Here is an 18143-nt window from a genome sequence, read left to right on the forward strand (position 1 = left end):
TTCTGGAATCGGATTCATTCCTGGCACTTGAGAAGGTCTGATGAGTGAAAGATGAGTTGTGGCCATCTGGTACTTCTGGGGAAGTGCCATTGGGTCGTGAAGAGAACAACTGGGTAAGGAGTTAGGAAATAGGAGCCTTACCCCCTGTTTTAGACCTGGCTTCCTGGATTGCCTTGAGTGGATTACTTGACTCCCTGAGCCTTAGTTTTTGAGCAGGAGAGTTTGAACTCGACTACATCCGGGATTCCCACAGTACTTGTTCTGTGATTCAAAGGGACAATACAAAGTCTCCTACCTAATACTTCACAGACAGGGTCTCTCTAGTCATTCATTAATTCGTTTGACAAACGAGAACCACTGTGTACCAAGTATGACCGTTGGTATGAGGCACATAGCAGTGAACATAGACAAACATCCTCGTGGGGTTTACATTCTAGTGTTGACAGTGGCTCTATTCAAACTCTGGCATTTTTAATATACGGTTAAAAGAAGATGTTTTGGGGTTTTGTTTGTTTTTTAACACTAGTCAGAAAAAGTTTGTTCTTTCAATACTTGTCTCGGGCAGCATCTTCTTCCTTAAGAAGGCCATCCCTCTGAAGACTCAGAAAGGGCAGAGTAGTCCCTTCATCTGTAAGTTATAGCGTTCTGTGCTAGGAGATTTATTCATAAATTGTATGTATATTTACATATTAATAGACACAAATAACCATTCCTATTGAAAGTCGATATTGGCATTGGTCATCTCAGTCAGACTATAAATTCCTTGCAGAAGTGACCACTTACTCTCAGACAGTTGGTGAAGTGCTGGGCCCCGATAGGTGCCCAGTGCACACTTGCTGAACAGCTCTGTGCTATGGGAACGTGTTGGAGCGGATACCCCCTGCCCTCACTGACCTGTCCGGGAAGAGCCCTCAGAGCAGGATTACACCTAAGGAGAATAAAAATGAGAAGCCCATAGAATCAGAACCACTGACCAGTGATCGTTTCTTTGCTACTCCTGGCCTCATAATCCAGCAGTTGAAAAAAAAGGACGGCGACTATACAGATTCTCCCTTGGCACCCACATTCTGCACTCCTGGTTTGAAAATTCCTTCTACGAAGAACAGTACAGCTTTGGGATCCACAAATTATCCATTATCAGAAACAAACAGTTCATCAAATGATTTGGAAATGAAAGATTGTACATCGCTCGTTTTAATTCAGAGAAGTGTTTTGAGAGTTTTGCAGATCCCTCTTCTCCTGTAATTTCTTCTTACGAGAATCTGCTGAGAACATCTACACCTCCAGAAGTAACTTCCATTCCAGAAGATATTCTCCAGAGGTTATCAAAATACAACTCAAACCTAGCTACTCCAGTGGCAGTGAAAGCCGGGCAATTCACATTGCCCTACAGCTTTCCCCCCTTTTATTATTATTTTTTAAATTTAATGTCTATTTATTTTGATAGAGAGAGACAGAGCACAAGCAGGGGAGGGGAGGGGCAGAGAGAGGGAGACAGAATCCGAAGCAGGCTCCAGGCTCTGAGCTGTCAGCACAGAGCCCAGCGTGGGCTCAAACCCACAGCCATGAAATCATAACCTGAGCAGAAGTCAGACGCTCAACAGACTGAGCCACCCAGGTGCCCCTGGATTTTCCCCTTTTAAAAAACCAACCCATAGTAAAGGTGAACATGGACACTGAAAAAGAAAAGAAAAAAGCTGGAATCCCACTCATGGGCTCTTGCCAGGTTTCCTTTGCTCTGCCTGCCCTTTCTCGCCCCCAGGTTTGTTCCCCTGCCCAAAGCTCAGGCTTGCTCAGGTCCTGCTTCCGCAGCTGTCAGCTCTCCACGGCAGACCATGGTTCTATTCTCAGGGGTGCATTCCAGCACATGGGCCTCCCAAGTGGGGAGGGCACATCACAGGGAATACCCTAGAAATCCACTGAGGTGTGAGAAGAAAATATTCGAATACACACACATACACATTTACTTTTTATCAAAAAAAAAAAAAAAAAAGGAGGAAAAATTAAGATTTACTTACACTTCATGTGTGGATTGACATCAGCACCCTCACTCGGTATGCATGTCTGATGGCCTCTCAGTGCATATGGTACCCTGGTCACTTTAAGGGAAAGGGGTAAGGGGAGTTTCCACAGTAAAGACAGGGTCACTGAGGGTTCAGTGAGGTAGATTTACAGATTACGTTATCTGGTTTTAACTAACTTGCCCTCACAAAGTAGAAAGGTGGCTTTAAAAGATTCTTACGAAAACAAACAAACAACAAAAAACAAGAACAAAACAACAACAAACAAAAAACGACAGCTGGAATATAATGCCAACGATATATCAAATACTTACATAGCATTTACTACACACCAGCCACTATCCTAAGTGCTTTGTCTCTATTAATTCATTTAACCTGCACAAAAAACCCAGTGAAGATAGGACTTTTTTACTCCATTTTAAACATGAGGAGACTGGGGCACCAAGAGTTTAAGTTGCTAGTTCTTAACCCAGAGCAGGCAACCTGTCTCCGGTCAGTGCTCTTAAGTACAATACGATACTCCTTGTAAGCACAAGGAAACAAGAAAATAGCAGAGTCAACACTTCTCCTCTTGGTACAACACCTCACTCACATATCTCAGGAAAAAGTTTTGACTAGTGTGATGGTCAGACAAATGTTTATGAAACTATCAAGAAGATACTTGAGGGACGCCTGGGTGGCTCAGTCGGTTAAGCGTCCGACTTCGGCTCAGGTCATGATCTCACAGTTTGTGAGTTCGAGCCCCACGTCGGGATCTGTGCTGACAGCTCAGAGCCTGGAGCCTGCTTCACATTCTGTGTCCCCCTCTCTCTCTGCCCCTTCCCTGCTCATACTCTGTCTCTCTCTGTCTCAAAAATAAATAAACATTAAAAAAATTTTTAAAAAAAAGAAGATACTTGAAATATGGGTTTACATTCACCATCCTTAATGATGAATGTTGCCTTGTTTATGATGTCTTGGTATGTTAGCCAGTAATAGGAGGACATGTGTTCAATTCATAAATAAATAAATCAATATATCTTAGTGGGTTTTTTTTAATGTTTGTTTATTTTTGAGAGACAGAGCATGAGCAGCAGAGCGGGAGAGAGAGAGGGAGACACAGAACTCATAGCAGGCTCTAGGATCTGCGCTGTTAGCACAAAGCCTGACGCAGGGCTTGAACGCACAAACTGTGAGATCATGATCTGAGAAGGAGTTGGACGTTTAACCAACTGAGCCACCCAAGCACTCCCTAGCTTAGTGCTTTCTTAAATAAGCACCAGGTCAGAACAATTTGGAGACCACTCCCCTGGAGATTAATGAATAGCTAAACAACTCTTACACTCCAAATTATTTGTTGTGGTTACTTTCTGGGGACTGAGATTGTATGCAATCTGTGAAGTTTTAAGATAAAATTTCCATTTATTACCTCTAAATTTAAGTAGTGTTGGAATTTTCCAAAACTATCATGAAACATTTTATAAGGCAAATTTGAAGAACAAAATTTATTTCTATGCCTCCGCTAACTACCCTAAAGTGCCTGATTTCCTTTTTTTTTTTTAATGTTTACTTATTTTGAGAGAGAGAGAGAGAGAGAGAGTATTAGTGGGGGAGGGGCATAGAGAGAGGGAAACACGAATCCAAAGCAGGCTTCAGGTTCTGAGCTGTCAGCACAGAGCCTGACATGGGGCTCCAACTCCTGAACTGTGAGATCATGACCTGAGCCGAAGTCAGATGCTTAACCAACTGAGCCACCAGCCCCAAAGTGCCTGATTTCTTTGCATGGCATTTAGGATCTTCCATGATGTTTGTGACCACCTTCTTCAGCTCTCAGAATCCCCAGGTTACTTTTGCCTTCCACCAGTCTCTTCTCAGCAGTGTCTCTAATGGGCTGTCAGTACTTAGTTGAGTCTTGGCCATTGCATTAGGCATGTGCCCCAGCAGGGCCTTTTTTTCCTCACTGGAACAACATCTTTCCAGTCATCTGAGACTCAAACGTCATGTCCTGCCTGAACCTACTTCTCTATACACTCAGGACTTTATTTATAGATGCATTATATATTTTAACGTATTGTTTCAGTTATGGCTAGGGCTTCCCCATGTGAGTGTGCACGTTGTGAAATGCACACAGATGGAGGCTGAAATCTTGCCCAAGCACTGTTCACCAGACTGTGAACCCAGGGACACTTTTTCCCAATTCACTCACTGTGTATTGCTGTTCCTATCAGATTGCAAACTCCCTAAGAGCAGAGAGCCTTCTTGTTCATCAATCTGGCACAGTTCCTGGCAAAGAGGCCTTGTCAAAAAGACTCTCAATAAATACCTGTTGAATTGCATTTCAGAGCACATTTTCAGACATAAAGCTCTTACATGCTCCATCATTTTTAATCTTCTTTATTCAGTTATGCAGGAAATCAGCCACCACACTGACTTTATGTTCTTTTGAGCATTTATCACAGTGTCAAACACCTTAGGGATATTTAGTGGAGATTAATTTATTATGATAAATGACCCTTGCTCATTTTCTGTTCTTTTCATCACATCTTCTTATCTATTGTTATGATCTACCTTCTAAGTTTTATTTATTATGTTTTATCTCCCAAAGAGCCTTACATGATTGTAGTGTTCACACATGTAATAAATTTTGAAGTTTTTGTAGTTAAATCAAATGAGATATTGAATCTGCCTAAGAATTTATGACTCCACACAAACAACAGTGCCATTCACACAGCGGAATCCAGTAAATTTGATTATTGGCAAAATGAGTTCATAGTTGAAGATTCTGAAAAAAATTTTAAATTTAAAAAATGGCCTAATTATCTATGTACAAAGAAAATGCTATCAAGAGCTACCACCTAAGTGTTAATTTCATTGGTTTTTCTACCAGAGGTCTCATGTAAACCAATGAAAAAATATTCCTTGACTCACACGTATTGGTTTGTTGAAAGGTCATGATAGACAAATTTAGATGATGTTATGCAAAACAAAACAAAAACAAAAACCTGCCTGCTTTATAAAAAGAGGGAAGAAGAAGAGGAAGAAGAGGAAAGGAATAACAAATACAACTGCTTTTTATCTTTTTAAAGAAAGTTTCACCTTCAGGGTGTGTAGAAAGAGATTCATAATCTTCCAGAAAAAAGCAACTATAAAGATTAAATAACTGAAGGATTCTTTTTCTTTTTCTTTTTTTTTTTTAAGTAAGTTCTACACCCCACGTGGGGCTTGTACTCACGACCCAGAGATCAAGACTTGCATGCTCTACTCACTGAGCCAGTGGGGCACCCGAAGGATTAAATAACTAGATCTTTTAAAAATGATCAAAAAATGGGGTCACTTTGTCTAGTGAAAACCATCAAACACTTGATGGTTTGAACATTTAAGATGTAAAGCATCAAGCTGCAAAGTTCATGTGCTGAAATTTAAAAGAAAGATCCTAAGACATTGAATCATCCAACTTAGTTAAAAATTAAAAGTGATTAATCATTGCTTTCCTTCAGTGAAGGTGAATTATACTCATCACTTAACCATTAAAGAAGTTAAAATATATCCTATGGAAATATATTTTACATGTTAAAATATTTTCTAAACTGCGGAGTAAGACTGCTGGTTCGAATCCTGGTTCTACCATTTATTAGCCTACTGACCTTGGAAAGTTATTTAACTTCTCCATTCTTGTTTTCCTGTCTGAAAAATAGGGATAATAATTGTACCCAACTCAGAATGTTATTGGGGGGAATAAAGAGATACTATGTGTAAAATATTTAACACAAGGCCTGGACCATAGTAAATCTCAAGAAAAATTTGTGACTGTCATTAGAGATATAATAAAGAACTTATGAATCAAAATTGATAATAGGGGTACCTGGGTGGCTCAGTTGGTTAAGCGTCTGACTTTGGCCCAGGTCATGATCTCACAGTTTGTGAATTCGAGTTCCACATCAGGCTCTGTGCTGACAGCTCAGAGCCTGGAGCCTACTTCAGATTCTATGTCTCCCTCTCTCTCTGCCCCTCCCCGACTCATGCTCTGTCTCTGTCTCTGTCTCTCTCTCTCTTTCTCTCTTAAAAATAAACATTAAAAAAATTTTTTTTAACCTGGGTGGCTTGGTGGGCTAAGTGTCCAACTGATTTCAGCTCAGGTCATGACTCACAGTTGGTGCGTTTAAGCCCTGCATCAGGCTCAGCGCTGACAGTCTGGAGCCTGCTTAGGATTCTCTCTCTCTCCCCCTCTCTCTGCCCCTCCCCTGCTTGCACTCTCTCTCTCTCAAAATAAATAAACATTTAAAAAACAAACAAAAGTTGTCAAATACTGAACGTCTATAATGCGTCAATCACCATGTTAATTAATTTTCATACATTATTTTTAATTAGTTATTTTTTAAATGTTTTAATGTTTATTTATTATGAGAGAGAGAGAGAGAGAGAGAGAGAGAGAGAGAGAACGAGTGGGAGAAGGGCAGAGTGAGAGAGAGAATCCCAAGCAGGCTCCACACTGGCAGCACAGAGCTCCATGCAGGCTCAAACCCACGAACCGTGAGATCATGACCTGAGCTGAAATCAAAACTCAGATGCTTAGCCAACTGAGTCACCCAGGCACCCCTAGTTGTTTTCAAATTATCTAAGACATTGGAACACCTGGGTGGCTCAATCGTTGGGCGTCAGACTTCCGCTCAGGTCATGATTCCCCAGTTTGTGGGGTCAAGCCCCATGCTGGGCTCTGTGCTGACAGCTCAGAGCCTGGAGACTGCTTTGGATTCTGTGTCTCCCTCTCTCTCAGCCCCTCCCTTGCTCATGTTCTATCTCTCTCTCTCTCTCTCTAAAAAATGAATAAACATTAAAACAATTTTTTAAATGAATTATCTAAAATGCACATGCCCCCGTGGCCAAGGAATTAACACAGCATGATTAAATGTGAAAGTGAAGATTAGAAGAGCCCAGCCTACACTGATGTTTACATTGACCACCTCTAATTCCAAGAACTCAGAGAGAACTACCGTAAATTTTCTTTTTGCTAGAATAAGATCATATGCTCCTAGAGATTTCTATGTCTACAGTAGTATATACATATATAATCCTCATCTTTTAGTATACAAATGCTATACATGCTATCCTACAACTTGCTTTTTCTTTTCCCATTTATTATATGTCGATTTTCTTTCTAGATCACTTTTTAAAAATAAACTTTTCATACTGGAATAATTTGGGGCTTACAGAAACTTGTAATAGGATCTTGTATGTAGTTTGAGACATGAAATATGAACACAAGATACAACTTAGATACATTTGTTAAACATAAGAAACCAATATTGGTTCGGGGGTATTAGCTTAACTCTGGATTTTGTTCCGATTTCACTAGTTTCTCTGCTAATGTCCTTTTTCTGTCCCAGGATGCAAGGCAGCACACCATGATGCAATGAGTTCACATCAATTTTTAGTTTTCTACCTCATTCTAACAACCGAATAGTGTTATATAGTACAAGTGTACCATAATTTACATAATCCTATTGACAAGTTTTCATATTTTTTCTAGCTTTTGGCTACTGCAAACAGCACTGTAGTGAACATCAATTTGTGTACAGGCATGCCTCATTTTATTGTGCTTTGCTTTATTGCACTTCACAGATCCTGAGGTTTTTACAAACGTAAAGTTTGTGGCAACTGTGTATCCAAGAAGTCTATTGGTGCCATTTTTCCAATAGCATTTGCTCACTTCATGTCTTTGCATCAGATTTTGGTAATTTTTGTAATATTTAACTCTTTCATTATATTAATTATGGTGATGTGTGATCAGTGATCTTTGATGTTGCTATTATAATTGAACCACGCCCATATAAGACAGTGAATTTAATCGTTAAATGTTGTGTGTGTTCTGACTGCCCCACTGACCAGTTATTCCCTGGCCTCCCTATTCCCTGAGACACAACTATATTGACATTAGGTCAATTAATAACTATACAACGGTCTCCAAGTATTTAAGTGAAAGGAAGAGTCACACATCTCTCACTTTAAGTCAAAAGCTGGAAATGATTAAGCTTAGTGAGGAAGGCATGTTGAAAGCCAAGATAAGACCCAAATTTGGCATCTTGCAATAGTTACGTTGTAAATGCAAAGGAAAAGTTCTTGAAGGAAATTCAGAGTGCTACTCCAGGGAACACATGAATGATAAGAAAGCGAAACAACCATATTGTTGATATGGAGAAAGTTTTCATGGTTTGGATAGAAGATCAAACCAGCCACACTGTTCCTTTAAGCCAAAGCCTAATCCAGAGAAAGGCCCCGACTCTCTTCAATTTTAGGTAGGCTGAGTGTGATAAAGAAGCTGCAGGAGAAAAGTTTGAAGCTAGCAGAGGTTGGTTCATGAGGTTTGAGGAAAGAAGCCATCTCTGTAACATACAAGGGCAAGGGCAAGCAGCAAGTGCTGATGTAGAAGCTACAGCAAGTTATCCGGAAGATCTAACTAGGATAATTAATGAAGGTGGCTACTCTAAACAACAGATTTTTAATGTAGGTGAAACAGCCTTCTATTGGACAAAGAGGCCATCTGGGACATTCATAGCTAGAGAGGAGAAGTCAATGCCTGGTGTCAAAGCTTCAAAGGACAGACTGACTTTCTTGTTAGGGGCTAATGAAGTGGTGACTTTGAATTGAAGCCAATGATCATTGATCATTCTGAAAATCCTGGGGCCCTCAGGAATTACGCTCGATCTACTCTGCCTGTGTTCTATAAAAGGAACAACAAAGCCTGGATGATAGCACATCTGTTTACAACATCGTTTATTGAATCTTTGAAGCCCACTGTTGACAACTACTGCTCAGGAAAAAAAGATCACTTTCAAAACATCACTGCTCATTGACAACACACCTGGTTCCCCAAGAGATTCGATGGAGATGTACAATGAGATTAATGTGATTCTCATGCCTGCTAACCCAACTTTGGCCCTTGGATCAAGGAGTAGTTTCAAGTTTCAAACCTTATTGTTTAATAAATACATTTCATAAGGCTATAGCTGTCATAGATAGTGATCCTTGAATGTAACGGGGCAAAGGAAATTGAAACCTTTTGGAAAGGATTCACCATGATAGATGCCATTACACATTTTGTGATTCATGGGAAGAAATCAAAATATCAGCATTAACAGGCATTTGGGAGAAGTTGATTCCAACCCTCATGGATGACTTTGAGGGGTTCAAGACTTCAGTGGAGGAAGTAACTGCAGATGTGGTAGAAATAGCAAGAGAACAAGAATTTAAAGTGGAGTCTGAAGATGTGAATGAATCATTGCAATCTCATGAGAAAACTTTAACAGATGAGAAATTGCTTCCTGAGAAGCAGGATTCCATCTTGAGATGGAATCTACTCCCAGTGCAGAGGTGCAGAGGCCATGAGGACTGTTGAAATGACAATAGAGGATTTAGAATGTTACATAACCTTAGTTGATAAAGCAGAGGCAGGGCTTGAGAGGCTCGACTACAAAGTTGAAAAGTTCCAGTGTGGATAAAATGCTATCAAACAACATCACATGCTACAGAGAAATCATTCCGTGAAAGGAAGAGTCAACCAATGTGGCAAACCTCATTGTTGTTTTATTGTAACAAATTGCCACAGCCACTCCAACTTTCAGCAACCACCACCACTGTGGTCAGTGAGCAGCCATCAATACCAAGGCAAGATCCTCCACCAGCAAAAAGATTAGGACTCACTGAAAGCTCAGATGATGATTAGCATTTTTTAGTAATGAAGTATTTTTTAATTAAGGTATGTACATTGTGGGGGGGTTTTATTTGGACTTAATACTACTGCACACTCAATAGACTGCAGTATAGTAGAAATACAACTTTTATATGCACTGGGAAACCAAAAAATTCATTTCCTTTGCTTTTATGAGATGTTTGCTTTATTGTGGTGGTCTGAGTTCTGCAGTATCTCTGGGGTATGCCTGTACATCTTTATTCATTTGTACAGTAGGATAATCTTAGAAATAGAACTGCGGGGTATAAAGATGTGTACATTTTGTACATAATTTTGATGTACATATTGCCATATTGCCTTCAAAGAAGTTTACACTAATTCATATTCTACAAAATGTAAATGAGTTCTTATTTCCCCATAAATCTTGCTGATCTGAGAGTGAAAAGAGCATTTTGTTTTTTTCATCTGCAATTCTTTAATAATGAGTAGGGTGGAGCATCTTTTCTGATGTTTATTGGCAATTTGTATATTGCTTTTGTATGAAATGCCATTTTTTCTCTTTTATACAGGAGTTATTCATCTTTTCCTTATTGATTTATAAGAGTTCTTTTATATTAAGGAGATTAGCCATTTCTTATATTTGGTGCAAATATTCTTCCAGCTAATATTTTGTCTCTTGACATCATTTATATTAACATTTTGCTACACACAAGTTGAAAAGATTTAATTACCATCTTTCCCTTAAGACTCTGGGTTTTGTTTTTGTTCCATGACAACATTATTGTAAAATATTCACCTCTGTATACATTATGTGTAATCCTCACAATTTAGTAATTATTGCAAAGAACACTTGATATTCTCGAGGAATACTGAGATGTCTTCAAACACCAAATTTGTAAGCACTACACTATTACAAAGATCTTATGAAATCATTCAAAAGATTAACACTGTGACTCCAACTTTGTTTTATTGGACTCCTCCTTATTTTGGACCTTGAAATTTAAGTGTTTGTAGACACCTAGAGGAAGCTAGGATGAATCATGGTCAGTTTTCTTTGATTTCATTAAGCTCTGATATTTGTGTCTCTTCCTTTGATATATTTGTAAGGCACTTTCTGTTAGTGTGAGCCTCTTTTTATGCTGTCGAACACACTAACCCATAAACCTTTTCTTTTATAAACATCTTCAGCTCAGAAAGAGGCAAGCACTTCCTTGGCAATGATTTTTTTTTTTTTTTTTTAGTTTATATCAATGGAAAATGCTATGTCAGGTCCTTGAACCCATCTCTCTTTGAGGCCAAAGTGGGTTAAGAGTTCTACTAACATCTTCACTAATTGCTTCATAAAATACTTGCATATGCTCCTAGCTCTCTCTTGGATTACATTTTCCTGAGCATCATGTTTCCTATTCTTATCTTTACACCAAGAGTTACTCATGTTTTCAGTGTTTACTGGGTTTTCTACTCATTTGAGGAATTTTTTTTTTTTTAACCCCAGTGGTGGAAGCACTCACTGAACATAGTTTCTCAAAATTGTTTTTTCTTGCTTCTTTACTGATGTCATTTCCATCACAAATATAAGGCTTTGACCAAGGTTACATTCCACTCTCTCACTTAATCAAAGAGCCTATCTCATGGCAAAGAGCCATCACTTTATTAATTTCTTCAATTTCATTGCGAATAGATTTGCAATTTCATTGCAAATAGAATTTCTTTTCAGAGCCATTTTTTACAAAAGAAAATTTTAAGCATTCTCATGGAGATACTACCTAAGTGGAGAAGAGTAGGCAATAAAGAAACTATGTCAAAGTACAGTTGCTGGATGATTAACAAGATTTATTCACTAGCTAAATGACTGGTTTATTTACTCATTTATTCCACAAATATTTAAAAGCACCTATATGCCAGGCATAATTAGGGCTGCATAATCCCTCATGGAGCTCAGTCAAGGGCTGGAATAATTATAGCCAGTACATATTGATTGTTTCATATTTGCTGGACAGTGTGCTGCATGTTTCAAAGTCTTTATATATCAAGTTCCTCACTTGCAAAAAGGGGATAATAGAGTAGTTTTGCATAAAGCTGCTGAAATAATTAAATGAAATAATGTGTGTAAAGTGCCTAGAACAGGACTGGCTACGTATATAAATAAATAAATAAATAAATAAATAAATAAATAAATAAATATCTTGTTACAGTTTTATGATTATTATTATTTTCTTTGTATTTAATATACCTTAAAAAGTGGTGCTATTATTATCCTCATTTTATAGATTAGAAAATTGATGCTTAGTAAGTTTAAGAAACCTATTCAAGGAAAACCACACAGTGAATAATAACAGAGGTAGGATTCAAATTCAGGTAAACAATTCTCAGCTTATTCTTTCAACCCCTCAGCTATCCAGTCTCCTATATTCTGGCTAATGGTAAAATTTAAACTTCCTTTCTAGCACAATTATGGAGGGTTATATGTTATGGACCTTTCTGGCCAAAACTGCAAATGTTAAATTGATAAATGCCAACAGTCCGCTTTCTACTTGAGAAAAAAGAGATTCAGAGAGGTCTTATATGGACAAAGTGTCTGAGCTTAAATCTCAAAACAGGGGTCCAAAGCCATATCACACTGACTAAAAGATCTTTTTAACTTTATTAAAACATAGTCATGGTGAAAATTTCTATTCACATTTATGGAATACATTTAACAGTATTACTGGTAGTTGCAGTTAGAGTGGTAAACATCATTAGCTCTTAAATTATACAATGTGACTTTGACTATATGGCTTTAAAAATGGTTTAAAATGTTTTGTAAAGGGTCTTGAAAGGAAAGGAAAGAAGAAAGGAAAGAAATGCCTTACATATTACAATGGACATTTCTAAATGCACTTTTTATTTTGGGGAAATTTTAGATTTGCAGGAAAGTGGCTAAGAAAAAACGAGAGAGTTCACACGTACTCCTCCCAGTTTCCCCTTTACATTACCATTGTACATTACCATCATACATTTGTCAAAACTGAGAAACTGACATTGGAACATTGTTAGTAACCAAACTATCTATTTTATTTCACCAGTGTTTTCATTAATATTCCCTTTCTGTTTCAGGATCCAATCTAGGGTACCACACTGCATTTAGTTGTTATGTCTCCCCAGTCTCCTCTGGTCTGTGACAGTTTCTTAGTCTTTTATTGTTTTTCTTAAGCTTAACTGTGTTCAGGAACACTAGCCAGATATCCTGTAGAATGTCCCCCCAGTCCAGGTGTGCCTGATGCTTTTTTTATTTTTCATGTTTTGACTGGGGTTATATTATGAACTTTTTAAAGTGAAGGGAACAAGAAAAATAATCCAAAACAATTTGTAAGCTTCTGACCTACACCAGTCCTGGCAATTTTTTAAAATGTGAATCTCCCCTAAGAAATGTCATTAATTCAATACAAATTTATTAAGCCTGTGCCAGGCACTCTTATAGGCACAGAGGAAACATTAAGGACAATCAGCCTAGATTGAATGGTCATGAAAAGCCTCTTTGAGGAGGTAACATTTGAGAGGCCCAAATGACCAGATGGAACTACATAAGAGCAAAGATTTGGGAGAAGAATGTTTAGGAAAAGGGATTAACTACTGAAAGGCTTTGTGGCAGAGGTAAACTTAATTTATTTAACAAGCTTCAATAAGGGCAGAGTGGCTGGGTCATTGTTATAAAAGGAAGAGTGGTAGATGAGATGAACAAAGTGGCCAGGGGCTAGCTTGCATTGGGCTTAGTAGGCCATGGCAAGGGATATGAATTTTATGCTGAGTGGGACAGGAAATCTTTGAAAGGTTTTAACTAAGAGAAAGTTTTAACTAAGAATTATATATAATCTGATATATTTTAAAAGGATTACTCTAGACATTTTGTGGAGTATGAATTTTGTGGGATAGGAATAGAAGCTAGGAGCTTCTAGTTTGAGTTCTAGAAGTTAGGAGACAATTAGGTAGTCCAGGCAAGAAAAGATAATGACTGGAGTAGGATAGGAAGTAGTGGATATAAAGAGAACTGGTTGGATTGGGGTAAATGTCAGAGGATGAGGCAACAGCACTTAGTAATGAATTGAAAGTGAAATAAAGATTTTTAAGTTTTGGACTTGATCAACTGAATTCATGATGGTGTTACTTATTGAGGTAGAGAGAGCCGACAGAGCATATGTTGCAGGAGGAAGGTGGGGGAGGCTCAGAAATCAAAAATGATCTGTTCAGGTCAATTTAAATTTGAGATGTTTCAAGTCATCAAAAAGGCAGATGTATGTATAAGTTTGGTGTCCACCAGAGTGTTCAGGAATGAAGACATAAAATCCATATAGAAAATAAACAAGCACATACGCATGTAATATTAGTAACTTAATTTAGAGTGGGAAGAGTAGGAAGAGTAGCCAGACATCAATATTTGCTCATTTATTTATTAATCAATTCATGCATTCATATACTTACTCCACAAATATTTACTGCATAACAGCCAACCTATCAGGCTTTAGTACAGCCATATCAATGGCCTCCAAAGAGAAGAATACAACCAGAGAAGGTGGATCATGGGAAGAAAACATTAGAACTTTAAAAAAGTATTTTTATCTAAAAACATAAAAAAAACTGTCTTATGAATATGTAATATGTAGATTGACACTGGCATCTCACTATTATAAGTAAAAATTATGAGTTATGCAATGTGGGGAATAATTCAGGGATGTTTTTCATTTTCTTTCATTTTAATCTATGGTGTGGTTTTGTTTTGTTTTGTTTTTTTTTTTTTTTGAGAGACAGAGAGAGAGAGAGAGAGAGAGAGAAAATCTTAAGCAGGCCTCACGCTCAGAGCAGAGCTTGATGCAGGGCTCAATCCCATAATCCTGGGATCATGACCTGAGCCTACATCAAAGGTTGGACATTCAACCTACTGAGCCACCCAGGCGCTCCTTAATATATTGTGATTTATTCCAGTTTATGTGTGCTGGGTTAAGAAAACTTACCAATGACATTATTATTTCATTAAACTAATCCCTCACTAAAAGGAAAGAAGCTAGGGGTGCCTGGGTGGCTCAGTCAGTTAAGTGACTGACTCTTGATCTCAGTTCAAGTCTTGATCTCAGGCCAAGCCCCATGTTGGGCTCCATGCTTGGCGTGAAGCCTACTTAAAAATAAATAAATAGAGAGGGGAAAGTGGGTGATGGGCCTTAAGGAGGGCACCTCTTGGGATGAGCGCTGGGTGTCGAATGGAAACCAATTTGACAAATTATATTTAATATATAGAAAAAGCTTTAATGTAGGGGAATATAATGTTGCTAGCTCTTCTAACACTTAATAAAAATTTAGGCTAGCAAAAAGATAAATTATTTAAAAATAAATAAAATGAAAGTAGCTAGAAAAAGATTTCTGGAAAGAAAACATGAGTTGAAGACAATAATGCAAACATAAGCAAAAAAGGTGATAGGAGAGATGACATATCTACTTCTAGCATGAGCTGTACAGAAACCATCTTATTAAATAGTGGGAAGAACATTTTGAAATCAATGATTTGGAAATATTTCTATTACAGGAGTTTAATGTACAAATGGTTTGTGTGCTACCTAAGGCTGAGACAATGGTAAGTGAGGTGAGGCATTCCCCTCCGGTGCAAAACTTAAGAGAACAGCCACAACTTCAGTAATCAAGATAAACAGTATCTTACTACAACATTTTTTTTTTTAATTTACTTATTTTTGGAGTGGGGGGCAGAGACGGAGAGAGAGAATCCCAAGCAGGCTCTGTGCTAACAGCACAGATCTCATGAACCACGTGATCATGACCTGAGCCAAAATCAAGAGTTGAACATTTGACTGAGCCCCTCAGGTGCCCCCTAAAAATTCAAAATTAATGCAAACATCTATGATGAACAAAATATCAAAATTTTAAATAAAGACAGGGTCAGTACCCTAAAAAAAATCTTACACATGTACATTAAAACTTGAAGGCAGAATTCTCTAAGCTATTGAAAACTCTTCCAGGCAATGAATTCCAAAGAGTTCTGAACCCATTTGTTAACAATTTAAAATGCAACATTTTCTGGCTGACATCAGGAAAGATAGAAAGTTAGTTGAATTTCAATAAAAACTTTTCATGATTGGTGGATGGAAGTGATAAAAATGGATACTTGCATTAGTAAGAACAGCCAAAGATGTACTTCTTCCATTAAGATTTACATATCTTTGTGAGTTATCTTTTCCAGCTTATGACAGCCATTAAAATGAGGTACAGAAATAGTCTGAACGTTGAATCAGACAATTTAATAACTGCTTCAGAAGGTATTAAAGATTTTAAAAACCATTGAAACCCAGTCAATCATATTGCTTTCACTAAATGTATTTAGTGAGAGTAACAAGAATTCTTTCTACCATTAATATAAAAAAATAACTCTTACAGTTACCTTTAAATGTTTATTTTTATCTTATCCTTTTTACATATTAAAAACGTTTTATGTCACATATAGCAGGATGTGTATATGACTTACACAAGTATACAGACTTACACACATTTTTTTTTTTTTTTTTTTTTTTTTTTTTTTTTTTGCTAATAGGGGAATGCAATCAAAAAACGTTTAGAAAGGGGCCCCTGGGTGGCTCAATCTATTAAGCTCCTGATTTCAGCTCAGGTCATGATCTCACAGTTCGTGAGTTCAAGCCCCACATCTGGGCCCTGCGCTGACAGCTCAGAGACTGGAATCTGCTTCCTATTCTGTCTCCTTTTCTCTCTGCCCACCGCCCCTCACACTCAAAATTAATAAACGTTAATAAGTAAACTCAAAAATAAATAAACATTAAAAAATTAAAAATAAAAGTTTGGAGAGCACAAGTACAGGTAGTTAATGCTGTGGGTGTTAGGAATATGGCAGGATTATATTATCTCAGCACGGTGTAAAATCTCTGTACCCACGGAAGTCTTCACGAGGGACCCCTTGATGAGTCTTCATAAAGTAAGGTTTCATGAGTGAGATTTGGAAAAATAACTATTGCATAATTTGTTTAGTATAAAACAGAGCACAATGCTGACAGAGGAGATTTAAGCACTCTGAAAACATTCTTAAAGAAGATGGTATGTTCAAACCGCAGCCCTACTCGCAGAAGCGATCTCAGTCCCAGACTTGAACCTGTCGGGAGAAGGAAGTTCCCATAAAGGGGGCAGGAGAGTGCCGCTCTAATGGAGGGTGTGTGTGTGTTTGGCGGGGGAGGTGCGTGGAGAGTGACACCGTTTCTCTGAGACGAGGGCTGCCGCCTCCCCTCGCAGGAAATGGCCTTGAGGTCCCTCGAGCCGGGGCCATCAAGAGGGTAGGGAGAGGCGAAAAAGAAAACGCAGTTCCTTCAGGCTGGGGCCGCGTCTGAGGGCGGAGGCCGAGAGACCGCCCGTGACGCCTTCTCTTCCAGAAAGAGGACAGGGCTATGTGAAGAAGGGCTGAAGTTCAGCCGCTTTTCTAACGGGAAGGGAGAGCCGTATTGGGGGGGGGGGGGGGGTGGTAGGGTCAGAGAGGGAGTTTTCGGCTCGACTCTTTCCCTGGTGGGCAGCGGGTCCGAAGAGCCCCAGAAGGCATGGAGTATTCTGAGGCCTGGCCCTCTCCCTGCCGGCAGGGGGAGTCCCGAGATGGACGGTCCAGAATCCCTCCCACGAAAGGCGTTTGCAGGGCCGCTGAACCACTTTTGTACATCCCGGGGCTGAGTAAGAGCTGAGGTAATTAGACGCGAACGACACCTGCCTCGGCACCTTGGGCGCCTGGCTCGGGGCTGGGAGCCCGACGGTCCGAATTCTCGCGAGAGCGGCCGCCGCCATTTTTCCATTGATTGCAGCGGGCTGGGGGAGGGGCCGACGACGAAGGCGACGGCGGCGGCGGCGGCTGCGGCGGCAGCGGTGGAGCAGCCGTGGGTCGGTGTCTGCGCGCTGGTGTCTGAGGCCCAGTCTGAGGCCTCCGCGGTTGCCGGAACGCAGACGCTGGAGAGGATGACTGCCGCTGCCATTCTCTCCTGAGTTAGAAAGCCGCCACCACCCTGCCCCCTCCCCCGGCCGGGCAGAGAGGAGCGGCCGGAGTCTGAGCCATGGTGCCCGGCGAGGAGAACCAACTGGTCCCGAAAGAGGTGAGGGGCCAGCGGAGGAGGCTAGGCCCGAGGCCTGCGTCCGCTCGAGGCAGAGCAGGCCCGGGCGAGGGGTCGGCTGCGGGCCCAGCTCTTGTGCGGGCCTGGCTGTGAGGGAAGGAGGAGGTGTGTGGTGGGGGCTGTACGGTGGGTGCGGTGAGCAGTTGGGAGACCTGACTGGATCTAAGGGGCCTGGGGAGTCGAGACCTCCTTTCTCGCGTTTGTCGGGCTGGACAAATAAAGGAGCGGAGTGGAAGGGATCAGGTCCAGCTTTGGGGGAGAAAGTGGCCTTTTAAGTACTTATTTAACATGTTGAGCCAACATAATTTTGAAGACAAAATT

At 39.6% G+C, this 18143-nt stretch overlaps 1 protein-coding gene across 2 annotated transcripts in view; it reads left to right on the top strand.

The window, feature by feature from the left end:
• The first annotated feature begins 17544 nt into the window (after positions 1-17544).
• Positions 17545-18143, top strand: part of USP47 (ubiquitin specific peptidase 47) — a 106340-nt gene continuing 105741 nt past the window's right edge. Inside the window, exon 1 of one of the 2 annotated variants that reach the window (XM_042906974.1) lies at positions 17545-17804. In XM_042906974.1, coding sequence (XP_042762908.1) covers positions 17766-17804 — 39 coding nt within the window. In that variant the 5' untranslated portion in view covers positions 17545-17765. The remainder of the gene's footprint in view (positions 17805-18143) is intronic. The other variant, XM_042906975.1, reaches the window with a different exon arrangement.

Source organism: Panthera leo, chromosome D1 (genome assembly GCF_018350215.1).
Source record: "Panthera leo isolate Ple1 chromosome D1, P.leo_Ple1_pat1.1, whole genome shotgun sequence".
Lineage (NCBI taxonomy): Eukaryota > Metazoa > Chordata > Mammalia > Carnivora > Felidae > Panthera > Panthera leo.